The sequence below is a fragment of the Scyliorhinus canicula genome, chromosome 20 (genome assembly GCF_902713615.1).
Source record: "Scyliorhinus canicula chromosome 20, sScyCan1.1, whole genome shotgun sequence".
NCBI classification, from domain to species: domain Eukaryota; kingdom Metazoa; phylum Chordata; class Chondrichthyes; order Carcharhiniformes; family Scyliorhinidae; genus Scyliorhinus; species Scyliorhinus canicula.
The window spans coordinates 8,365,779-8,391,721 of record NC_052165.1 but is presented as its reverse complement, the minus strand read 5'-3'; the positions used below and the strand labels follow the sequence as shown (position 1 = coordinate 8,391,721).

Here is a 25,943-nt window from a genome sequence, read left to right as displayed (position 1 = left end):
ACACTAAGGGGCAATTTAGTAAGGCCAATCCACCTGACCTGCACATCTTTGGACTGTGGGAGGATACCCAGCACCCGGAGGAAACCCACACAGACATGGGTAGAGCGTGCAGACTCCGCACAGACAGTCACCCGAGGCCGGAATTGAACCTGGGACCCTGGAGCTGTGAAGCAACGGTGCTAACCACTGTGCTACTGTGCCACCCCATATTAGTTAAAGATTGCTCCCAAATCAGCTCAACCGTTGATAATAAATTCTTTGAGTCAGGCTTAGCGGAATATATTACTTTGTGTTGATGAGCAAAGAATTAACATTCTTGAAGATACTGTCATTACAGGGCATAAAATTTAATTATCCGGTTCATTCCCATTTCTTAACTGGAACATAAAAATATCTGCTTTTGAAACAAGTTAAACCATTGTGTATTGTTTGAAGAGTTTTTCTCTTGAGTATTTCAATGCCAAATTCAATTAATTTGATTACTCACATATTGACAGGTTGATCATAAGTACAAAAATGTCACTGTGGAGCAATGCAACATAATACAGTAATGAAGACATTTTCTGCAGTGCTACCAAGTTGAAAAAGAAAGGCAAAACATACTTCAACTTAAGTAATGTTCACTGACTGTACAGGTTTATATCAGTGAAGTGCATGCCATCACTGTCTCAGCAATTGGAAAATGGATGATTGTTTTGAATTGCTGTAAAGCAGAGTTGGCTGCCATGAGTTGTGGCCTTTTGCAGATTTGTGTCCTGTAATTCAAATCAGAGTTTCTTAAATAGTCAATTTAGCCAATTTCTGGTTCATTAGATGCAACATTTGTAAGTGAATGTGATGAATCATAAATGTAGTTGCATTCACTGTGTTGTTATTCACGACTGTTTTCTTGTCGGGCTCCATATTCCGAATAAAAGTCACGAATGCCAGAGTGACTACGTTGCTGGGCTCAGACATTCCTCCTTACTTGCGATGTTTCGCTTTTCATTGGCATCTTTAAAAGATTAATTGTCAACTTATACATCAACGATGCCCTTCCATCATGTTCTTCTGCTCATGGGCTTTGGGTGCTAGAGAGGGGCGATATTCCAACTACGTTACTGCTGTTTAACTCTTTTGAGAAATTGAAATGGTTCATCATAAGAATCTTGATTTCTTTGATACTTTGCTCTTCTGAAGCTACTCTGGTTGAAATGTAATCGAGCTGGTTTTCCATTCTCACTGGATGGGCAAGGATATTTTGGTTATTAAATAGGTATGTATCAGTTTCACATCGTTTTGAGACACATGACATGAAATCCAGTAAGTTCCTCAAACCACATGTATTGCTGCCTATAATTCTCACTTAAAGTGAGATTATTGTTTTGGAATAACACACTAATGTGTCTGTACTTTGGGGGGTTCACATCGCAAAAGGATGAATACATTTAGGTAACCAGGGGCTGGTTTAACTCACTGGGCTAAATCGCTGGCTTTTAAAGCAGACCAAGCAGGCCAGCAGCACGGTTCGATTCCCGCACCAGCCTCCCCGAACAGGTGCCGGAATGTGGCGACTAGGGGGTTTTCACAGTAACTTCATTGAAGCCTACTCGTGACAATAAGCGATTTTCATTTTTTCATTTCAGGTTCTCCAACTCTGAAATGAGTTCATGGGCCTCATTCCGAAATTGGGGAAATGAGGCGCCCACTCAATTCAGAGCAGTCAGCAGAGCTAACTTAAAACAAAAACATCCTGAACAAGAGACCAGTGGCATTCACCTCCTGTCCAAACCAGGCACTCTTCCAATGGTCATTGTTGTGCACATAAAACAGGAGGAACAAGGTTAAATATAGACCCCATTATCTTTCAGTTCACAAGCACCTAAGGGATTGTGAAATTATGTTGAAGCATTCAGGCAACCTATGCAGCACCTTTTACTGATTAAACCCTATTGCAGATTCTGCACTATCTACTTAATGCTGACAAAAGTGTCTTGTGGGACAGCAGAGAGCATCCTCACCTCTGAGCCAGAAGCTCCTGGTTTTGATAATCTCCAACACAGGTCACCAACTCTGAATAATTCCTTTAAATAATAATAGTTTAGGCATGATCCCGCCAGTGGGAGGGGGCATAAAATTCCATCCACTCGTTGAAATCTACGTCGATGGGAGTATACAGGAGGGCAAGATTAGAATGAAAGGGTGTAATGGTTTTAGTAGAGACAAGGGAATCAAATTTGTTGGAAAATGTGTGATTCATCCAGTCAATAGCTGCAAAGGCGTCAAAATGAATTGAGGGCCAAAAGTTAGTTGAGAATTTGAAAGTGCAGTGCTGAGTGACTTGAGGAATAATGTTTTCCAGGGATGTACACAGAAAGAAGAGAAGCCGGGAGGAGGAAGCGGAATATGGGTAGAGAATGAAGGAGATGATTAGAGATTGGCTTACCAATAATAGTTACAATGGGAGGAGCGAGACCAGAATGAAGTCAAGGAGAATTATCATGTCTTTAGGTCGGAGCGTTTATGTGGAGGGAGAGATTTAGGGAGAAAAGGAGGGCAGTAACTGAGGTGAGAGCATGTGGAGTTGAAATGGAGACTGAAATCATCAGGAATAATAACTCACTCGTTGCAGAGGCAGAGAGAGGAAAGCAGAGAAGTATACCTCACAAAACTACTGGGTGTGATACTTGGGTGGGCGGTACAGAACAAGGATTTCAGAAGAGACATGAGGAGAAGGACAAGAAGTTAAGGAGAAGTCGAGAAACAGACCAAGCTGTAATTTAAAGATCAGGCAATCTAACACCATAGCAGTTTGAGAGGCACAATTGATAGGAGGTATAGCCAGGCAGAGAAATTTCATTGAGGATAAAGATGCCATCAACACACAACCACATCTCAGTCAAGGAAGGGTATAAATTGCAGAGGTACGGGGCACAATCTTACATTCCTCCACCGACACAGGGATAGTGCCAGAAGACGGGCGGATTGCAAATGTCAGACCCTTGTTCAAAAAAGATGAGAAGAATAAACCTGGAAAATGTCAGTGATGAGGATGTTTTGAATTGAAGAGAGAATTTACAACCACTTGGACAAGCATGACTTGTAATAAAGGAGACTTAAATGTTGATTTGTCAGGAAAAATTGTGTGTGATTAACTTGATTGTGTTTTTGATGAGGAAATGGATGGTGAATTAGTGCAGCGCAGTTGATGTTGTATAATAGGGACTTACAAAAGACAATTGATAAAGTGGGAAAATTGAAGCCCATGGAATAAAAGAGGCAGTAGCAGAATGGAAACAATAGGCTAAGGGATATGGAAACAGTTGTGTTGAAAGGTGTGTTTTCAAATTGGAATGAGATATTATGATGAATGTAGAAATTGTTATGCATCATATTTCATAATTTTGCAATAATATTATTAAAGAACATTGGTATAAAATACATACAGGCAGAATACCTGCTAAAGGTGTAATTAAGGAATCATAAAAGGTGAGGTGATGATTGATTCCAACCATTTACTTGATTACAGATAAAGGTCTAATGGAGCATTACTTTGATTGCTGGAGATTCCCTGGTAAGATAATTTATGAGGGGTTGCATTGAGTACTAGCTAAGCAGGTCATGTGACATCTTTGTGGGATACAGATGATGTAATTGATGGGAGGAGCCAGATCTATGTTTACTTTTTCAGTTTGCCATAGGATTTGAGTCTGACAAGACAAAAGAATTTTAAATTGAACAACAGTTTTACAAAATGCTGTTAGGTTGAGCATAAATGTCCTGAACCTTCTCTTGAAAGGAACTTTTTCCAAAGGTCTGCACAGCAAAGAATTAAACTTTAGTTTTGCTAACTTTATTTATAAATGGCATTTATACTGTATTGTGATGCTTAATTAGAGTTAGTAGCAGGTATAATAATAACAGCTTATTTTCACAAGTAGGCTTCAATGAAATTACTGTGAAAAGCCCCTAGTCGCCACATTCCAGCACCTGTGCAGGGAGATACAGGAATTGAACCCGTGCTGCTGGCCTTGATTTGTATTACAAGCCAGCTATTTAGCCCACTGTGCTAAACCAGCTCCTATAGATATCAAGTTTATATTTTTCCTTGTGTTTAAGAATTGTTTAACTGATAATTCTGAAACTATTTATTTGGTGTCAATGTGGTTAATTCTGTGTTTAAATTAAAGTTTTAACATAAAAGATACATATTGGTCAGATTCATCATTCCTGGGGTGAAGTATCCTTTCCTCACAGATTTACAAATGTAAAAAGTTGTTTGGAGTTCTCGTCCAATATCCTAACAAATATTGGGATCTGTTCCGGCCTCCTAACAATATACAGTGGTGTTCCCGAGGATTTAGGTTGACAGCCACTGCTGTATGCTTGTGACGTGAAATTTGGAAATGTATCTATGAATGTAGCTCCAATAAATCTTTATTGTGTCAATTGATTATAATTGAGAGTTTGAAATCTTCCTGTGGTTACAAATCAAATATTCTCAGTAAAGCCCCTGCCAGCAGAAGACTTTAAGAGATATAATTGAACTTTGTAGCATACGAACAAATTGAACTTTAAAAATACAGTGATGGTTTCTTGCCGAAAGCAAGCAGCTTGCGCGGACTTAAGAGTTAGAATAGAAATATGAAAATACGAAATAAGGTTAGCGAGTAGTTAGAGAGTGATTCCGGAATGGAAAATGGCTGCTTTATCTTTAAGGAAAATATTATCAATCTGAATCCATCTGTTCCTACCCTTGTGATGTGCTGATTGGCTTGGATGAGTCTCAAATGCATTTGATTGGATGGTTAGTTGTCAGTCATCAATGTGCAACATAGATATGACTATGTTGTATCTTTGGGTGCTTTCTGTGTGTTGGAATGTAAACTTACATTTATTATCAGGTTTGGTATTTGCTGACTGCTATACATTTTGCTGGTTAGGCTGCAAATGTTTCAAATGAAATCTGTATGCTTTGCAGATTTCTCTGTCAGAGGATAGCAGTAGGGCGGAAATTAAGGTGACCAGCTGGGTGCTTGACATCCGCAACAAAATCTGGTGGCACCTTTGCCAGCCCGATCTCAAGGAGCCCCGACGGAATAAAGTTCCTAATTGGCACAGGAACCTTGCCTACTGTGGGACATCAATAAGACCTGCAGGTCAATGAGAGGCAGGCCACTCTGTAGCACCAGCAGCAGGAGGGAAGTGGATACTGTCAGTATTGCATTGGAACCTACACAGAGGATCAGCAACGAATCCTTCGGCGTTAGTTAAGTTGATCGGGATAGAAGTCCAAGGGAGGGGGGTCACTGGCCTAGGGCTGGAGGATTGACAGCAAGGGACGTGGGGTGGCTTCCTGCAGGCCCCCGCTGCCTTATGCTATGTCCCTCAACCAGCGGCGTGGGGTGGTTTCAATGGGAAAATCCATTGACAAGCGACAGGAGAAACCCGCCCATCGATTCCATGTGAGCTGGGCCAGAACCCAGATTTTAAAAGTTTGGTATGCAAGAAGCAGCTGTAAAAACAGTTGGTAAGCAAGAGGCATAGTATTGGAGTGAGAGGCATGATTCTAATGTAAACATCAAAACTGGCAGAAAACAATATTTAATAATTAATATTTAATCCCGACACATGTTTATTCAATTTAAGATCAACTTTTTTTCCAAGGAAATTCACTCAAGTTGACAGCCAATCAGGTCAGAAAGCTGTCTCAACGTCAGTCGGGTAGATTTACAGAAGCAGTTTCCATTAGAATATAATTTTCATAAATCGATTCCGTCTCAAAATTGTAAACAGGGAGATGGCAAATTGCTCATTGAGCCAGCTGCTCAGTTTGCCTTGGGCAAGAGCAGGTCTGAGGCAGCCAAAGACAAGTTAAAGCTCTGTCGCCATAGAGATTGCGAAGTTTAAGGCTTGCTACCAAGGAGAAATGGAGCAGGAGCACGCTGACATCAATGAAGAGGGAGTGACAGCACATTCCCAACAATTGGAATTCTGCCAAGGTCCTTAGAATAAGTAGCTCAGCTAATTAAGGTACCGAACCCAGGGTCTCACAAAAATAATTGGACATTAACGCCACTTCAGAACTCAACCGGACAATGTTTGTACGTGAATGCTTCATCTTAGTATCAACCGGTGCTCTTGCTCGGAAGTACTTATGAGGGAGCCAGAAGGAGCTTAAGGGAGCAAGTGACACTTGAGAAGACACCTACGATTAACCCAAAAATTGTACCACTCACCAATAAAAAAGATCGCAAACGCAGCAAGTACAAAGCTGACCAGCAGAAGTACTATTACTGCAGCGAGTAAGAATATTTTCTTCAAATGCCAAGAGCAAGGTGGAGGATCAACTTCTGTCGATTTAATTGCTGCTGGGCCTGAAAAAAATAAAATCACATTTTATTGAAACTAAAATATTAACTTACATGATGCATGTAAGAAATTTGTATACATACTGTATTATACGTATCTGGTACACTAATGCTGTTAAAACACTGGGTTAGGGGGTGTATGTATCTGCTGCAATAATACCTTTTTTTTAAATCCCGTTTTGAAAGCCAGACTTTGTGGCTGCAAAAAAGGGCAACTCAGATGTCATAAAAGTGAGATCAGCATTATTTCAAATCATAATTACAAGGAGAGGCCTAATGGGTTTTTGTTATGTTTTCTGGGGAGCAGATAATTAGAGCTATTGGGCTAGATTCTCCGCCAGCGGGATTCGCCGTTTCGTCGGCAGCGCACCCATGCACTCAGGTTTCCCGGTGGCATGGGGTGGCCACAATGGGAAATCCCAATGGCAGGTGGTGGGAACGCAGAATCCTACTACCAGCGAGCGTGTGCTGCCAAGGAAAACGCAGCTGATGGACTGGAGAATCCCGCCATTGTGTTTAAACTTAAGTAATTAGTGTAGTGATATGTATATAGAGAGACATATAAAGGGTTAATGATTACATCCTAGTGTAACACAACCACTAGAGGGCAACACTAGATTCCTGTCTCTTCGAACCAGGAGTGACTTGGCAGCAGAGTGTTAGAAAGATAGACAATAGCATAGTTAGCATGTGTTAAAATAGTTAATACTTTATTCTGAATGGGCAGCACGGTAGCTCAAGTGGATAGCACTGTGGCTTCACAGCACCAGGGTCCCAAGTTCGATTCCCCGCTGGGTCACTGTCTATGTGGAGTCTGCACGTTCTCCCCGTGTCTGCGTGGGTTTCCTCCCACAGTCCTAAGACGTGCAGGTTAGGTGGACTGGCCATGCTAAAATTGCCCTTAGTGTCCAAAAAAAGGTTCGGAGGGGTTATTGGGTTATGGGGATAGGGTGGAAGTGAGGGCTTAAGTGGGTCGGTGCAGACTCGATGGGCTGAATGGCCTCCTTCTGCACTGTATGTTCTATGTTCTACTTGATCACTAGTTATAGTTCTGTAAGAGTGTGCAAACTCAATATTAATCAATTGGTTATTAATTAAATCTGTTTTGCTTTAAGTTGAAGCATGGTGGTTTCTTGAGAATCACACCATCAGACCATTCTGGATATATAAAGCAAAGAGTAACATAACAATTAGGTCATGGGATTTGAGTGGGACAAAGATGATGTTGTAATGGGGCAGCGCGGTAGCATGGTGGTTAGCATAAATGCTTCACAGCTCCAGGGTCCCAGGTTCGATTCCCGGCTGGGTCACTGTCTGTGCGGAGTCTGCACGTCCTCCCCGTGTGTGCGTGGGTTTCCTCCGGGTGCTCCGGTTTCCTCCCACAGTCCAATGATGTGCAGGTTGGATGGATTGGCCATGATAAATTGCCCTTTAGTGTCCAAAGAGGTTAGGTGGGGTTACTGGGTTACGGAGATAGGGTGGAGGTGTGGGCTCAAATCGGGTGCTCTTTCCAAGGGCCGGTTAGGACTCGATGGGCCGAATGGCCTCCTTCTGCACCGTATGATTCTATGTTGTCTGCTGAGGAAGGCACAAACCTATAAATATACATTTATTAGTCCTGCTCAACCAGTAGGACAGTAGCCTGGAGTTATTTTCACCTTTTATTATCTCATCCAACATGGGAAATTGGCTGGTTACCCCTCCCTTTATAAACTATGCAATGTCAGGAATTAACATGTGTCGACTAACTGAGATCGACCTGTGTTTTGTCAATCTATGTAAATGGCTGCTATTGTGAAAACCTGTGGTCCCACCAGACTAGCCGCTTACCATAAAAGTTGTTAATCTTGTAGTGTTGAATGTAGCCAGAAAAGTCACCCAATTACTAATTATATCATCCTCGTCATATTTTATTGGCATCCAAATTAGTACTTAATTTTAGTAATTAAGTAAAATGCGAAGGAGTCTGATTTCTCCATGGTGGAGGTTATGGGTGTATAAGGTGGCAGTAGTGAATCAGTCACTGTTTTATATACTTCCTCGCTTTTGTCTCCGTTGTCTTCACAGATCCGCCACGGCCCATTTTCTGCCAGGATGTTTTTAAAATTACATTTAAAACTATTGTTTCAGCGCTCGGAGTCCTTAAGGCCATAAGACAACAGAGAAAGCAGCCCATTTTACCCATTACCTTTTTGGCAAACAAAAATACAATTCAGATCACCTTGGATTTTCCCTCAAAGATTTGAGCAATCAGTAAAATTTGCAAAGGGGTACAGTTGTGTCAGCTATATATTTTTTAGAATCTTTATAATCTTTATTGTCACAAGTAGGCTTACATTAACACTGCAATGAAGTTACTGTGAAAAGCCCCTAGTCGCCAGATTCCGGCGCCTGTTCGGGAACACAGAGGGAGAATTCAGAATGTCCAATTCACCTAACAAGTACATTTTTGGACTTGTGGGAGGAAACCGGAGCACCCGGAGGAAACCCACGCAGACACGGGGAGAATGTTCAGACTCCGCACAGACAGCACAGACAGTGACCCAAGCCGGTAATTGAACCTGAGACCCTGGCAGCTGTGGAGCAACAGTGCTAAGCAAAAGGATGAAGATAACAGTTTTAAATTGGGGGAAGGCCAGTTTTACTTGTCTGAGAAATGAGTTACAGCAAAGTCGTACTGAAAACGGTTAGTTGAAGATAAATTGGCGTCAGAGCAATGGATGGCATTCAGTGGGGGTGGCGCGGAGGGGGGTGCGGGCTTAGGGTAAAGTTGCTCCTGCAAAGAAAAAGGGTGGGATCAGCCAAGTCAGGGTCCCCCAGGCAATTTGCATAGAGGATTAGAAAGACAAGGCAATAAAGGAGAAGTTACATCAGACACCAAGAGCTTAATATTAAAGAAAGCCGAGAAGAATACAGAAAGCGTTGAGTGAAATTAAAAGAAAAGCTAGGAAAGCAAAATAATAATAATAATAGCTTATTGTCACTAGTAGGCTTCAAATGAAGTTATTGTGAAAAGCCCCTAGTCGCCACATTCCGGCGCCTGTTCGGGGAGGCTGGTACGGGAATTGAACCCGCGCTGCTGGCCTTGTTCTGCATTACAAGCCAGCTGTTTAGCCCACCGTGTTAAACCAACCGGTATAAAACGGGGATGAAAAAAATCCTGGGCAAGGAAAATCACGGAAATCCAAAGATGTGTTCTAAGTACACAAGAAGCAAGAGGGTGACTGAGGAAAGTGTAGAGCCTGTTAAGGACTGAAAAGGTAATCATGTGTCGAGGCAGAGGATGCTGACAAGGTTCTTAATGAATATTTTGCATCTGGACTTCCGGTGACGGCGGGCGGGAGGCAGCCGCACATTGGAGGGCTCCCGTTCGGGAATAGAAATTTCGGGGTTTTATAATGTCCAAGCTTGGGAAAAAACGGCCATGACAAAGTGGGTGAACGGAAGTCCGCCGGTGAGTGGAAAAGTCAGCGCAGGAACTGTAAGGAAAGCGGAGGCTGGAGCACCAGGGGAGGCCGCATCGCTCACAGCAGAAGAAATGACCACGGTGATGGCTGTGGAACTTGAAAAACAGTTCACAAAGCGCATGGAAGCGATGAAGAAGGAAATGGGGGCGGTATTGAAAGTGCTGGTGGAGGAGGCGATTTCCCCGGTGAGGGTGGCGGTATCGAGCGCAGCGGCGGAGGTGCGGGAGCAAGGTGAGACACTGAAGGAAGTGGAAGAGGCATTATCGCAGCACCGTGATCAACTCACCTCAATGGGGTAGGAGCTGCGGAGGGTGATAGAGACCAACAAGGGTCTGCGAGCCAAAATGGAAGAACTAGAAAACAGATCCAGGCGGCAGAATCTGAGGATCGTTGGTCTGCCCGAAGGGGTGGAAGGCCCGAGGCCGACAGTTATTGGGGGAGGGGGACCATCCCTCTCGATACGAACTGGATCAGGCTCATCGGTTGTGGAGGCCTAAACCAAGTGAGCCGCCAAGTGTAGTAACTGTGTGTTTCTGTAGGTACAGCGTGAAGGAGGTCCTGCGCTGGGCAAAGCAGAAGCGGGTGGGGCAGTGGGCTGGAGTTGGTATACGCATATACCAGGACTTTACAGTGGAGCTGGTGAGGAGGCAGGCTGCCTTCAGCCGGGTGAAGAAGGCACTGTACATCAGCAAGGTGCAGTGCGGCATAGTATATCCAGCTAAGTTGAGGGTGACCTACGAATGCAAGGACTTTTATTTTGGGATGGCGGAAGCGGCAGAGGAGTTTGCAAAGGCAGAAGGACAGTGGCTGAATTGAGAAATGGGACTGAGAGCAGGTCGTGTACTGATGTAGCCTCATGTAACTTTATTTTTTCACTGCGTGTTGGTGTATGTACGAAATGAGTCGACGCTGTATATTTGGACAAGGGAAGAGTTGGGACCAACATTTCCAATGATGATTCTTTGGGGCTTGGGTGTGTCTGCTGGGTTTGTGTGCTAAAGGGGATTTCTTGGATTTCCTGGGACCGGGTAAGGGGGAAGAAGACCTGGGCGGGGGCCTCCACGCTGGCCGGTTTAAGCCGGCCAGTGAACGGGAGTGAGGTGGGGGGAGGGGCTGTGGCCACCGGAGCCTGGCAGAACAGGTTTCGGTGAGTCTAGCCGGGGTGAATAGTTGGGGGAAGGAACCGAGGTTGGGGAGGAGTTTACAAGAGGAAGTGGAGGGGAGGGGTCTGGGAGGGAGTTGTCTACAAATCATGGGGGCCATTCACGGTACTCTTTAAGGGATTGGATGGCATTGAATATTAGGGGGGTGGGTTGGCGGGGTGGACTATATGTGTCAACGGTAACCAGGGGCGATTCCTTTTTCTTTTTTCCTCCTTGGGAGGTTTAGTTTTATTTGATGCTCATATTGTCAGGTGGGCTGTTGTTTGGGATGGTGGGAGGATGGGATCGTTGTTGTTGGTAGGGGGGTTGACATTATATTCGTTACCGTTTACTGTTTGTTGGTGGGGGCGTAAATTCTGAAGAAAATGTGAAAATGGAGAACAAAAGAACAAAATGAATACTTTGCAGCTGTCTTCACAGAGGGACTGGGGCGGGGGGGGGGGGGGGGGGGGGGGGGGGGGGGGGGGGGTGAGATTGGTTGATGATGAACTTGTGGTTAGGTAGGAAGTGTGTGAAATATTGGACGGGTGAAACATTGTAAGAGAGGAAGCCGTAGAGGGCTTGACATCTTTGAAAGTAGATAAATTGTCATGCCCGGATGAAATATATCCCAGGCTATTAAAAGAAAGCAAGAGAGGAAATTATGGGGACTCTGATCATCATATTTCAATCCTCGCTGAAGACAGAAGTGGTGCCAGAGGATTGGAGGACTGCCAATGCTGTACCATCGCTTAAAAAGGAAGAGATAATCCAAGTATTTCGAGGAAAGCTCGCTTAACTTTGATTTTGGCACTGCAGTCTCACGGCGCCGAGATCCCAGGTTCGATCCCGGCTCTGGGTCACTGTCCGTGTGGAGTTTGCACATTCTCCCCGTGTTTGTGTGCATTTCGCCCCCACAACACAAAGATGTGCAAGGTAGGTGGATTGAACACGCTCAAATTGCCCCTTAATTGGGAAAAATGAATTAGGTACTCTCAATTTATAAAAATAAAAAAATAAAAAATAAAAACTTTGATTTTGGGAAAATTATTGGAATCAATTCTGAAGGACAGTATAAACCTTGATTAATCTATGCCTTTATAAATAAAAGACAATCGACATGGATTAACATAGAAACAAAGAAACTAGAAGCAGGAGGAGGCCATTCGGCCCTTCTAGCCTGCTCTGCCATTCAATATGATCATGGCTGATGATCAAGTTCAATACCCTGATCTCGCCTTCCCCCCATACCCCTTGATCCCTTTAGCCCCAAGAGCTATATCTAATTCCTATATCTAATTAGTTAGGGAAAGGTCATGTCTGACTAACTTGACTGAATGTTTTGAGGAAGTGGCATGTTGATGAGGGCAGTGCAGTGATGTGGTCCACATGGATTTCAGCAGGGGTATTGACAAGGTCCCACAAGGCAGGCTTGTCAAAAAAGTAAAAGCCCTTGATTTCCAAGGAGGCGGGGAAAATTAGATCCAAGATTGACTGATTGACATGAAGCAAAGAGCATTGGTTGACAATGAGATTCTGCAGTGTTCAGTATTTAGCTCCTTGCCGTTTGTAGTTTATATTAGCCATTTACACTCAATCGTAGGGGGCATGACAAAGTGGTTTGCAGATGGTACAAAGATTGGTCATGCGATTGAGAGGAGGGAAGCTTCAGACTGCAGATTATTTCATCATTTGGCTGAAATTAGGAAATGGAATTCAAGCCAGAGAAGTGCAAGGTAATGTATTTTTGAAGGTGCCACAAGGCAAGGGAATCTATAATAAATGGGAGCTTGCTGAGTAGTATGGAGGAACTTGAAAGTAGAGGTAACAAGATAAGGTAGCTAAGAAGACATATGGCATGTTTTCTTTTAATAGTTGAGGTGTAGAATTTAAGAACAGAGAGGTTATGCTCAAGCCACATACAACATGATGTCATGCGAGATGCTAACTCCACCCAAGAGATAGATTTAGGCCGCAGCTGGAGTAATGTATACAGTTCTGGCCATCACATTACAGGACAGAACGTGATTACGCTGAAAAAAGTGCAGTGGACATTTATGAGGATGTTGCCAGGATTGGAAGGATTGACCAGGGGAAGGTTGTTTCCCTTGGAACAGAGGAGGTTAATGATTGACTTAATTGAGGTGCATAAAATTATGAGGAGCCTAGATGGAGTAAACAGTGACAACCTAGTTACCTGAGCAGAAGGGTCAAAAAACAGAGGGCATGGATTTGTAGTAATTGGCAGAAGGATTAGAGGGGAGACGAAGAAACATTCTTTCAGCCAGAGGGGGGAGGGGGGAGAGGGATCAAACCCACTGCCTGAAAGGGTGGTAGAGGCAGAAACACTGCATTAGAACATCTAACCACATTTAAAAAGTACTTGGTTGTCGACATTACAAAAGTCATTAGCTTCTGGGACTCCGGACCAAATGCAGGAAAGTGGTATTAAACTGGGTCTTTCTGACAAGCAGGGGCTCAATGGGCTGAAAGCTGCCTTTGTGTGTTGTAAATGTTCTATGATTTCCATAATCCTAAACATAATTGAATGAAAAGTTCCAGGGTAGAAAGCTAATGCTGCAAAATCCGTTATCATTCAACTCTTGCTTCGTTCCTTAAGAACTGTTGACGTTTCCATGGTTTCCGTAAAACTGAAACCTTTCATGTCACATTAAATATTTAATCATCTGTGTCCATACATATCCTTTCAACCTTCAGTCTTTACTTGACCAAGTATTTGTCCACTTCTTAAAATAGATAATCACCCAGCATTAACTATTTTAGATAGCAATCTGCGAGGATAAGCTTGTTCCAGCTTGGGTTTTGCCATTATTGCATTTATATGATGTAATACTATTCAAAACAATAACCTGTTTGGAACTAAACCCTGCATGTGCTGCCACATTTTAAAAACCCGACTTGTGATCCCTTCAACCTCCAATGAAGCTAATGCTGAAAAGGAGGACAGTGGAAGGGGGGTTTGAGTGCTTCAGGAGAGGAAGGATTGCATTTGAGGAGCTATTTCATAAGGGGAAGGAAAGCAGATGGGTGAAGCATTTTCATAGAATCATAGAACCATACTGTACAGAAGAGGCCCCTCGGCCCTACAAGCCTGCACTGACAAATAAAAATGACTCTAATCTACTCTAATCTCACTTTCCAGCACTTGGCCCATAGCCTTGAATGTTATGACATTTCAAGTGCTCATCCACTTTTCATAGATTGTGAGGTTTCCTGCCTCAACTACCCTCCCGGTGCATTTAAGACTCCCACCACCCTCTGGGGGAAAGATCTTTTCCTCAAATCCCCTCCAAACCTCCTGCCAAATTATGCCCCCTTGTTGTTGAGCCTTCAACTAAGGGGGACAGTTGCTCTATCTCCACCCTGCCCATGTCTCTCATAATTTTATACACCTCTATCAGGTCCTCTCTGTTGTACCACACCTGTAAAGTGGGCCCTTGTGTTCCCCATAACCAAAATCTATTTAAAGTTGTGGGTCAGGTGAACTCCATGATATACTTCGGGGTTCTCTAAACCCTGGCCCATAATATAGTGCAGTGACCACAACTGAACACGGTTCTCCAGCTGTGGCCTAACCAAAGTGCTGTACAGCTCCAACATAATCTCCTTAAAAAGTATAATCAAATTTGTTAGGCATGACCTCCCACTGACAAAGCCATGCTGACTGTCCCTGATTAAACCTTACCTCTCCAAGTGAAGATTGATTCTGTCCGTCAGAATTTTTCTCCAATAGTTTCCCTACCGCTGATGTGAGACTCACTGATCTGTACTTCCCTGGTTTACCTCTACACCCTGCTTAAAAATTGGCATAACATTAGCTGTCGTCCTGGCCTCTGGTATCTCCTCCGTGGCCAGAGAGGAATTAAGAATCTGTGTTAGAGCTCCTGGAATATCCTCGCTTGCCTCTTACAGCAGCCTGTGCTAATCTGGGTCTGGGGATTTGTCCACTTTTAAGCCTGCCAAAGCCTCCAGGACCTCCTCACTCCCTAATCCAACTGCTCAAAAACCTCCCAGCCCCTCTGTCTAAATTCTGCACCCACATCCCCCCTTCTGCCACGTGAAGACGGATGTTGAGTATTCATTTAACACCCTCCCAATGTCTTCCGGCTTGAAACACAGATTACCCCCTTGGTCTTACTCATTCCATGGAGCTATCCACTTCCCCTTCACATACTTATGGAATATCTTGGGATTTTCCCTAATCTTACCCGCCTTACATGCTTTATCATGTCCCCTCTTTCCTCTCGTTATTGCTTTTTTCAGCACCCCCTTGCACTGTCTACACTCCACCTCTGTAGGTTTTCTACCTTTCTGATGTGCAGATGCTGGTGTTGGACTGGGGTGAGCACAGTAAGAAGTCTGACAACACCAGGTTAAAGTCCAACAGGTTTGTTTCGAATCACTAGCTTTCGGAGCACTGCTCCGAAAGCTAGTGATTCGAAACAAACCTGTTGGACTTTAACCTGGTGTTGTCAGACTTCTTACTGTTCTCCCTTTCTATCTGTTAAAGGCCTCTCTTTTCCTTCGTATCCAGTCCTGAACATCCCTTGACACCCAGGGTTCTCTAGACTTGTTGCTGCTACATTTCACCCTGAAAGGAACATATTGGACCTGTACTCTTGCCACTTCCATTTCAAACTCCCCCAACTGTTCTGCTGTAGATTTACCCAGAGGTAGCTGTTCCCAGTTTGCTTTGGCCAGATCTTGCCTTATTTTAATAAAATCAGCCCTCACCCCCAATCCAAAACCTTTGTTTGCACCCCATCTTTTTCCTTTTCCATGACAAATTTTGTGAAGAAAGAACTGCAGGCAGATAAAACAATCAGGCATTACAATCGGGATTAAAACATTGGGATTCATTTTACCCTGCCAGCAGGGAATCCTGCCTGTGTGAGGACAAGATTAACATCAGCGCCTGTAATTTTGCAACCATACGATGGTTGGAAAATTGTGACAATGTTTATCTGAATTCCGCAAGTTCTTAAACGGGCAACTTCTCCCCCTTCTGTAAAATCACCCCTACAGATTACATTTATCACCAAAGAGCTGAAATCTTAGTGACGACACTGTGGATGATAAAATAGTTTAACGATGGTACTTTCGCAATAAATTATCATCTATTTTATATACACGTCCTCCCCGTGTGTGCATGGGTTTCCTCCGGGTGCTCCGGTTTCCTCCCACAGTCCAAAGATGTGCGGGTTAGGTGGATTGGCCAGGCTAAATTGCCCGTAGTGTCCTTAAAAGTAAGGTTAAGGGGGGGGTTGGGTTACGGTATAGGGTGGATACGTGGGTTTGAGTAGGGTGATCATTGCTCGGCACAACATTGAGGGCCGAAGGGCCTGTTCTGTGCTGTACTGTTCTATGTTCTATGTTCTATATATGTGCTATAAATACATCCTTGACTTTACCTGAAATTCATATCTTATGTGTGCTTGGTATTTTGTTAGTCTTTGGTTATTATTTCAGCGAGATTTAAATGGGTCACATGTCCCCGCAGAAATATTTAAGAGATACAGCAGTTTGATAAATAGATGTTTTGCTATTATCGCCAGAGAATGTTGCTCTGAGTCTCAGGATTAGGCATGCTGTTGGGGGCTGTAAAAACAGGTCTGCATTACTCCAGCCTGCCCAAGACTTGTCTGAGGAGTGCCTGAGGGCCTAACACATAATAGAAATGCACTATTCCATCTCTGTAATCTTTCCCCTTGTCCAGCTGTAGATGCATGTAAACATACAGGATAAGTACTGCCTGTAAAACATTCAGAAAATATCCTTGACTCCCATAACGAATGGGCACAACAGGTTCCATACATCACCTGTGATCCAAGAATACAACCCGCAAGAGTAATTTTAAAATGACAGATTTTGAAATATCTGTGCAATAGGGTGAACGTGCTGACTCCAACTCTGGGTGGTTTTAGCTTCTTGCAGGACACCATTAAGATAATTTTGCTTGCGGCGTTACACCATCAATGATACGCCGCTGAGGGGAAACCATACTGACATGTACTTGGGGGCGACACAGTGGCACAGTGGTTAGCACCGCTGCCTCACAGCTCCAGGGACCCAGGGTTCAATTCCGGCCTCGGGTGTCTGTGCGGAGTCTGCACTTTCTCCGCGTGTCTGCGTGGGTTTACCCCGGGTGCTCCGGTTTCCTCCCACTGTCCAAAGGATGTGCAGGTTAGGTGGATTGGCCATGATAAATTGACCCTTAGTGTCCAAATGTCAGGGGGGTTACTGGGTTACAGGGAGAAGGGGGAGGTGTAGGCTTAAGTTGGGTGCTCTTTTGAGGGCCGGTGTAGACTCAATGGGCCGAATGGCCTCCTTCTGCACTGTATATTCTAAATTCCGTGGTTCATGTCAGAGCTGTGGATTTGATTATTTGTTTAGGGAATTATTTCAATGACAGACACGTAACCGATAGACAGAGGTTGCAGCTCTTTTTTTAAATTTATACTCTAACTGAATCTATTCTGAATTGCTGTGCCTCGTACCAGCTTCAGGTTCCTTCTTCCCATTATCTTTCAACAACCCCTTTGTGGGCGCTTCAGTTTCTTCAACAATGCTGCCACATTCTGCTGGATCTAGGAGAGATTTATAGAACAATAACGTGACATAAATCAACATGTTTAAATTACTGTGCCGCTCTGCCACTTCAATAATTTCCAGCGAGCCATTGCGTGAAGACACACTAAATGGAAAATGTGAATCAATTCATTTTTTTTGTTGTCCCCTCATGTGCTGTACAGGATCTCTGGCCAGCCGAGTGTGAATAGAGATAGGAGATCGGCAGCACGGTAGCACAAGTGATTAGCACTGTGGCTTCACAGCGCCAGGGACCCAGGTTCGATTCCCTGCTGGGTCACTGTCTGTGCGGAGTCTGCACGTTCTCCCCATGTCTGCGTGGGTTTCCTCCGGGTGCTCCGGTTTCCTCCCACAGTCCAAAGACGTGCAAGACACGGATGATCCCAGGAATGGTAGGCCTAACATACGATGAACGTCTGAGGATCGTGGGATTATATTCATTGGAGTTTAGGAGGTTGAGGGGAGATCTAATAGAAACGTACAAGATAATGAATGGCTTGGATAGGATGGACGTAGGGAAGTTGTTTACATTAGCAGGGGAGACTAGGACGCGGGGGCACAGCCTTAGAATAAAAGGGAGTCACTTTAGAACAGAGATGAGGAGAAATTTCTTCAGCCAGAGAGTGGTAGGTCTGTGGAATTCATTGCCACAGAGGGCGGTGGAGGCCGGGACATTGAGTGTCTTTAAGACAGAAATTGATAAATTCTTGATTTCTCGAGGAATTAAGGGCTATGGGGAGAGAGCGGGTAAATGGAGTTGAAATCAACCATGATTGAATGGTGGAGTGGACTCGATGGGCCGAATGGCCTTACTTCCACTCCTATGTCTTATGGTCTTATGGTCTAGGTTAGGTGGATTGGCCATGATAAATAGCCCTTAGTGTCCAAAAAAAAAGGTTGGGGGGATTTATTGGGTTGCGGGGATAGGGTGGAAGTGAGGGCTTAAATGGGTCATGCAAACTCGATGGGCCGAATGGCCTCCTTCTGCACTGTATGTTCTAATGACATTTCCTTTTGTGAATTTTGAAGTCAAAACATTTAGGAGGATTTCAAATATTTTATGTTGCATGCTTGCTGGGTATATCAATGTGTCAAACATTGTCAGTTGCTTTTCAGCATTGCTTTAAATATACATGATACAGAGACAATTGTAAAAGGGGTATGTGTTACATGGTAATTGATGGGTCCAAAGGAAGGTGTGTAGAAAAGTTTAGAGGTTACTGGCTGAGATGTTTGATTTGGTTCTGTTTATTTGTCAGATAATGGTACTATATGACACCTCTGGACAGTCCCGAGCGGATAATGGTACCGATGAAAGTATCTTTGGAGGAAAGTTGAAGTCTTTGTAAGCAAGTCACAGCTTCCTTAGGGAACTGGTTTCAGGAGCACCGCAGATATCGAGTATTTCAGGGGAAGTTGTAGCACCAGTTTCAGTTTGCACATTGCTATGATGGGGCAGTGCGGTGGCATAGTGGTTAGCACTGCTGACTCACAGCACCAGGGACCCTGGTTCAATTTTGACCTTGGGTGACCGTCTGTGTGGAGTCTGCACGATCTCCCCGTGTGTGCGTGGGTTTCCTCCTGCTGCTGCGGTTTCCTCCCACAGTCCGAAGATGTGCACATTAGGTGGATTGGCCACGCTAAATTGTCCCTTGGTATCAAAGGGTAAGATGGTGTCATGGGGTTACAGGGCTAGGATGGGGAGTGGGCCTAGGTAGGGTCCACTTTCGGAGGGTTGGTGTGCAGACTCGATGGGCCAAATAGCCTCCTTCTGCACTGTTGGGATTCTATGGTTCTATGATGCTGCAGGAAGTGGTGGAGGCTTTGTGAAATATAACATCAGGTTTGAGGAAAGCGTGAGAGATGGATTATAAAGCTTGACAATACGCTTGCCCCAACTAGATGTACAGGAGGGTACCATGTACCAAACAAAATAGTTGCAGTTCCTTAATCAGTCGAGGGAGGCACAACCATTTTATTAATTCAAAAATCAAAAATGCTTATTTATTTAGCAAGATCACCTGTGTTTTATTTCTCTACTTTTTTTGCCTCTTGTCCTGAAGTTAGCAACTCTTATTGTTACATAATTGCACAAGCGTCAGTAATCCTCAATTCCTTGCCTGTGTGATCATCCTTCATGTGAACCCAAACAGTGAATGTTGACAATGTTGAACCCTGCAAATCATTCTGACCCTGTTCTCACTTAACATCAACCTTCTGAATCAAGAGAGGCGCGAGAGTTGCCTGCTGATCTTGCGTCAGGCAGGTGAAAAAGTTGCTCAAATGTTATTTTGCAGTAATACCTACTTGAAGATGGGTCACGGGGGTCTTCACAAGTATTGGCTCTGTGCAGATTGTTTATCGAGTCGACCACATAGAGTTTGCTTTCACCCTCCAAGTCAAAAATGGTTAAATCCTTGAAACCGTTCTGCATTTTCATCTGACTGAAAAAGAAAGTTATGTCGCCATCTAATTTATAAAACTGTAGTGGTTTGATGCACAGGATTCAAATTCACGATTTTTAACTATTTGTATGTATATTACGTTATTGCTACTGTAAGAAGTCTTACAACACCAGGTTAAAGTCCAACATGTTTGTTTCAAACACAGGCTTTCAGAGCACTGCTCCTTCCTCAGGTGAGGAGCAGTGCTCCGAAAGCTAGTGTTTGAAACAAACATGTTGGACTTTAACCTGGTGTTGTAAGACTTCTTACTGTGCTCACCCCAGTCCAACGCCGGCATCTCCACATCATTATTTATACTAACATTCTAGGATTTGCACATAGATGAACATTTTAGTGTAACTGCTTTACACCTATACAGGAGGATTACGAATATATTTAGAAAGGCAAAAACAAAGATGCTTCTTAATACTGTTTTTGCAGAACTTGTAAATGTTATTTCAAAATCTTTTCTCTTACTCCAAGCTACCCCACCACCATCACCCTATTCCTATCTTATCGAAAGCTGCAACACCTGGATTCTACACATGTTTCTGACAAAACCATAGAATCATAGAATCCCTACAGTGCAGAAGGAGGCTATTCGGCCCATCCAGTCTACACCAACCCTCTGAGAGATCTACCTAGGTTCACGCCCCAATCCATGCCCGTAATCCCACCTAATCGTTTGGACACTAAGGGACAATTAGCGTGGCCAATCCACCTATCCACATCTTTGGTCTGTGGGAGGAAACCGGAGCAGCCGGAGGAAACCCACGCAGACACGGGGAGAACGGGCAAACTCCACACAGTCACCCAAGGTCGGAATCGGACACGGGTCCCTGGCTCTGTGAGGCAGCAATGCCAATCACTGTGCCACCATGCCGCATCACCCTGTCAGGGAATCTTTGCTGAGATCGCCTTGACAGGGAATCAGCCCTATAATTCTTATAACCATTAATCCATTTTCGTACAGATGATTCTTAGAGGTGATCAGGTTCTGATGCCGAATCAAATTTTCATTCGAAACCTACTCTTAGCCAATATCTGAAAATAGATTTGAGCTAAAGTTACTTGATAAGGAGTTTTCGAAATGATTCATTTAATGCCTTTACTCTCATTCTGCCATGTGCAGACTCCCTCCAATCGGTATCTACAACGTACCTTTCTACAGTCATGGCACAAGGTGGCACCAATTAATTCTTACTTCCTTCTGATGCTTAAATCAGTTCATTTTCATTGTCAGTTTTTAAAAATTAATTCTTAGGATGGGAGCATTGCAGGCATTTATTGCCCATCCCTAATTGCCCTCGGGAAATTAGGAAATTAGGAAATTACGCTGCCCTCTTGAACTGCTGGAGTTCAATGTAGTAGTGTAACTGATGCAGCAGTGTGGCTTGCCAAGCCATTTTGGAGGGCAATTAAGGTTGGCCCATGCTGCTTGGGTCTGGAGCCATGTGTAAGCCAGACCAGACATCCTCCCCCGAAGAGCCAATTGGAGTTATAAGACAATTACTAGAGATTGGTCTGCTTTTGTATTCCAGATTTATTAATGAATTGAATTTTAAATTCACAGCTGTTGTGGGTAGGATTTGAACTCATGTCTCTGGACCTTAGCCCAGATTTGGTATTGGACTAGTCAGTAATATTACTGCTATGCTACTAAGTCCTCTGATTATATCAGTAAAGTTCACTAGCTTAGATCATTGTATTTTTGATAAACAGAAATAGGGATACAAACTTAATATTAAGTAAATTGTAAGGATCTTCACTTTCTGAAGTGGTTTGTGAATTTTTTAAAATAAATTTAGAGTAGCCAATTTTTTCTCCAACTAAGAGGCAATTTAGTGCGGCCAATCCACCTAACCTGCACATCTTTGGGTTGTGGGGGTAAAACCCCATGCAGGCGGGGGGGGGGGGGGAATGTGCAAACTCCACATAGACAGCGACCCAGGGCCGGGATTCGAACGCGGGTCCTCAGCGCCGCAGTCCCAGTGCTAACCACTGTGCCGCATGCCACCCTCTGGTTTGTGAATTTAATCTCTTCCTTTAAGGGTAGTAATTTATGAAAACATGACAGCACTGAAGGTTACTAATTTTATAATAATTTAAAAAATGTAAACCAAGCTTACTTTTTTTGAAGAGGGCAGAAAGAAGCCGGCCTTAGCTGCTCAAAACCGTCTAATTCAGCAATGGCTGACGATGTTATATATTTTGCCCTATTCCCTTTCCCCTGAATAACCTCACTATCCTTCCAGCCTAGAACCCTGCTCAACCTAAAGTCTGTACTAGGACTCAACACAGGTGGATTTTATACTAGGGGGGTAGTAGTCCTGCTCCAGCTCTGGTTGGCTGGCACACCCTGCAGCCATTTAATGACCGACTGGCTTTTAATTGTTTTGAAATGAAACTTCCGCACCCTCAGCAACAGGGACTTCTGCCTGGGTGAATCAAAGGCCAACAGCTCTCCGGTACCATCAGCACCACTGGGAACCTCTGCTGGCATTGCAGTGAGGCCCGAGGGAAGGCATTGCTGTTTGGGAGCCAGGACCGTAGGTAGGTCGGGGGGGGGTTTGCTGGCAAGTGCCGATAAGGGAAGGAGGGGCAAGGGTGGTGGAGAAGCTGAGGAAGAAGGGGGCTCGACCATGAGGGAAGGCATTTATGTGGGTCCTCCAATGGGTCCAAGGGGCCTGTTAAGTGGAAACCAGTTTGTCTGTCACCAGCCTGCGCAGTGGTAGCTTACCAGCGGCGGCAGGATGAGATCCTTAGGTAACCATTGATCACTTAATGGCCCTAATTCATCCAGGGATAGTCCCAGCTGCTGGTAAAATTGCGGTGGGGCAGGGGCAGATAGGTAGGTAGACGCAAGCACTATGCCAGGGCATTTTATTGCACCACCCCACTAACCCACTGCTGGGAGGGCATTAATTCCAGCCGCACATTTGTAATGCCACACATGATTAACCAGTTGTACAAAATAGTTTATTAAATTATACACACTTTACGTGACTTGTGGAAATGAATGCTGCTCCAGCAGTTCCAGCTGGGCCACCAAGGTGTCACCATTTATGTCCTGCTGAACATTAGAGATTTGTTGACAGCTAAGTTTAACCCCCTCCCATTTAATGAGTGCACTTCTATTATGGGCCTAGATCATTTGTGAACTGAATGGAAACCCCACAGCAGTGAGAGTTTAAATTAACCAAAAACAAAACAAACTCTGTAACGATATAAAGCTGAAAGTGTCACCTGATCGAATATTTAAATAAATCCATATGGCGGCTTTGGAGAATCATGAGTTTGGTAAATTGAGCAAAAATACATACAGTTAAAATATACAGTTATGTACAGTTAAAATCAAACTTAGATAACAATTTCCAGAACCTCTGTTCTAACTTGTATGCTTCAGGACTTTTGCTTGTTTTAAACTTTTGTTTCACTGATTAACTTTTAGAGTAATCTGATATTAAATTAAAAATTAATGAACCAGAGTCCCGGTGGCTGGTTAGTTTCCATTTGTTACGTGAAGGGTGGTTAAAACTCAGGGCCTTAATTATAGCAGTCACTACCCGCGCCACTGTCATCAAAAATAAAATATACTTACCAGGCTCTATTGTGAACCTATTGAGATTCTCTGAATGACAAATCAAACCAATGGGTTATTAGCATTACACAGGAGAATTTACAAAAATTGAGGAAACGTTTTCATTTTTTAAACAGCATACAATTTGAAATTCCCTTTACTGAAAGAGAACTGTAGCAGACCTGCTGCGCAATTCAGGCGAGTTACTCTCAGCAATCTAAATATAGATCTGACCACATTATGTACTCGGGTTTCCAACTTTTAAAATATCAAATCGACCTGGGAATATTCACTGAGAATCATTTTTGCAGTACCGTGGCTCTGTATAATTTATCATAAAAAGATTTTTGAGTTCAACTTTACATAAAATTGAAATTCATAACATGATAACAGCCCCCCGGCATCTTTGCGTAGATGTATAGTCACATCTCCAGGGACTCTGTGACCTGTATTTTTACCAGAAGGCAATATTGATCTTTTAATCTTGTTTGCAGTTTCCAAAAGAATCCACAAATGGACCTTTAACCTGCAATAACAAAAATCTCCCCTGGTTCTGATGCAGTTGTGCTGTCAAGCTAATGATTAAAAATGTGTTTAAGAGGAGCCAATCAAGGGCAGCACGGTGGCACAGTGGTTAGTGCTGCTGCCTCATGGCTTCCAAGGTCCCAAGTTCGATCCCGGCTGTGGGACACTGTCCGTGTGGAGTTTGCACATTCTCCCCGTGTTTGCGCGGGTTTTGCCCCCACAACCCAAAAAGATGTGCTGGGTAGGTGAATTGACCACACTAAATTGCCCCTTAATTAGGAAAAATGAATTGGGTACTCTAAATTTTTAAAAGAAAAAAAGAGGAGTCAATCAAAGCAGTCACAGAGATCAACAATCGTGACCCATAGATGAAACCGGGGCAGTATGGTACCATAGTGGTTAGCACTATGGTTATACAGCGCCAGGGTCCCAGGTTCAATTCCCAGCTTGGGTCACTGTCTGTGCGGAGTCTGCACGTTCTCCCCGTGTCTGCGTGGGTTTCCTCCCACAAGTCCTGAACGACGTGCTACTAGGTAATTGAGAGACTCTGAATTCTCCCTCTGTGTACCCAAACAGGCACCGGAGTGTGTTGACTAGAGGCTTTTCACAGTAACTTCATTGCAGTGTTAATGTAAGCTGAAAAGCACTTGTAAAAAAATGAGAGAGCTATCTTTATCGTTGCAAGTAGGCTTACATAAACACTGCAATGACGTAACTGTGAAAAGCCCCTAGTCGCCACAAGGGGAGAATTCATAATGTCCATGTTACCTAACAGCACGTCTTTCGGAACTTGTGGGAGGAAACCGGAGCGCCGAGAGGAAACCCACGCAGACATGGAGAGAGCGGGCAGACTCCACACAGTGACCCAAGCCGGGAATTGAACCTGGGACCCTGGTGCTGAGAAGCAGCAGTGCGACCCACTGTGCTACCTTTAGCTACTGAATTTGGTCTACTCATGTTAAAGAAAAAACATGATATCCAGGTGCTTAAAAAATGTCCCCCCGTAACAGTTAACTGGGAGCCACACTGAACAAGCAGTAAAAGATAGTTAAGAAACTTCTAGGTGCAACATTTTGCTTTTTGTTTCTTGATGATTAAACCCTGTAAACAAGTTACGGAGTTTGTATGAGATGCGAGTGAAAATAGCAGAGACCTGTGTCTAAATCAAGACAGCCGAGCACACTGTAACCCCACATTTCACAGTCTGAGCACAGCAGGAACAAGTGCACAAGACCACTGATTCATTCCTGCTCCACTTGTCACCATTTCACTGACAGGCTTCACGAGGCGGGAGGGTTGATGCACCTGTGTGAAATGAGAAGTTGGGCGGAAGCACTTAGAGAAGGTGGTGCTTGTGCAAGTGTTAGGGTGTGACTTGAGATTGTTTTTAGTACTGGTGCGAAGAGGGTGAATGTGTTTGGAATGGGGAAGAGAGGGGTTGCAATGTGACCTTTTGGTTGGATGCTGAAGGATGTGATGGAGGGGAGGAAATTATTGAAAGAGGAAATTGGTGAAAGGACTGTTGGCAGGTGTCGTTGAAGGACATTGAGATTTGAGCGTCGCTTGAGCTCTTCCTCCACGAAGCCCAACCTCCTGGCAGTGATGCTGATAGCAATCTTTCCCCCAACCACCTTTGCCCAGCCTGTTGGGTAGTTGTACTGGTGGTGAACTTATGGTGCAAGAGAAGAGGGTCCCACTCCTTTCTCTAATGTCCTCCAACATGATCTCCAAATCACCATCTGAAAATCTGGGAGCACCCCTCCAACACATTGCAGCTGACAGAATTCTGTCATTGTTTCCATTAAATTTGACAACCGGGAACACGA

At 44.0% G+C, this 25,943-nt stretch overlaps 1 protein-coding gene across 3 annotated transcripts; it reads right to left on the bottom strand.

Moving 5' to 3' along the window:
* Positions 1-325: 325 nt before the first annotated feature.
* LOC119955228 (leucine-rich single-pass membrane protein 1-like) lies at positions 326-23,972 on the bottom strand. 3 transcript variants are annotated; one of them, XM_038781251.1, is made up of 6 exons: positions 23,956-23,972; positions 23,614-23,643; positions 19,876-20,012; positions 17,478-17,567; positions 6,219-6,356; positions 326-1,221 (listed from the first exon to the last, which is right to left on the bottom strand). In XM_038781251.1, the coding sequence occupies exons 3-6, from the start codon at positions 20,006-20,008 to the stop codon at positions 1,055-1,057; spliced, it is 528 nt and encodes a 175-aa protein (XP_038637179.1). In that variant the 5' UTR covers positions 20,009-20,012; positions 23,614-23,643; positions 23,956-23,972; the 3' UTR covers positions 326-1,054. The 3 variants fall into 3 exon arrangements, with proteins under 3 accessions (XP_038637179.1, XP_038637178.1, XP_038637177.1); XM_038781250.1 differs by lacking the exon at positions 23,956-23,972 and adding an exon at positions 23,775-23,801; XM_038781249.1 differs by lacking the exon at positions 23,956-23,972 and having other exon boundaries at positions 23,614-23,907.
* Positions 23,973-25,943: the final 1,971 nt, after the last annotated feature.

Coding starts and splice junctions, on each gene's coding strand:
- LOC119955228 (XM_038781251.1), bottom strand. CDS start 20,008: ATGAAAATGCAGAACGGTTTCAAGGATTTAACCATTTTTGACTTGGAG. Junction 17,568..19,875: donor CCCCCGTGACCCATCTTCAA/GTAGGTATTACT, acceptor AATCTCTCCTAG/ATCCAGCAGAATGTGGCAGC. Junction 1,222..6,218: donor GTTTGCGATCTTTTTTATTG/GTGAGTGGTACA, acceptor TTGCCCATCCAG/TGAGAATGGAAAACCAGCTC.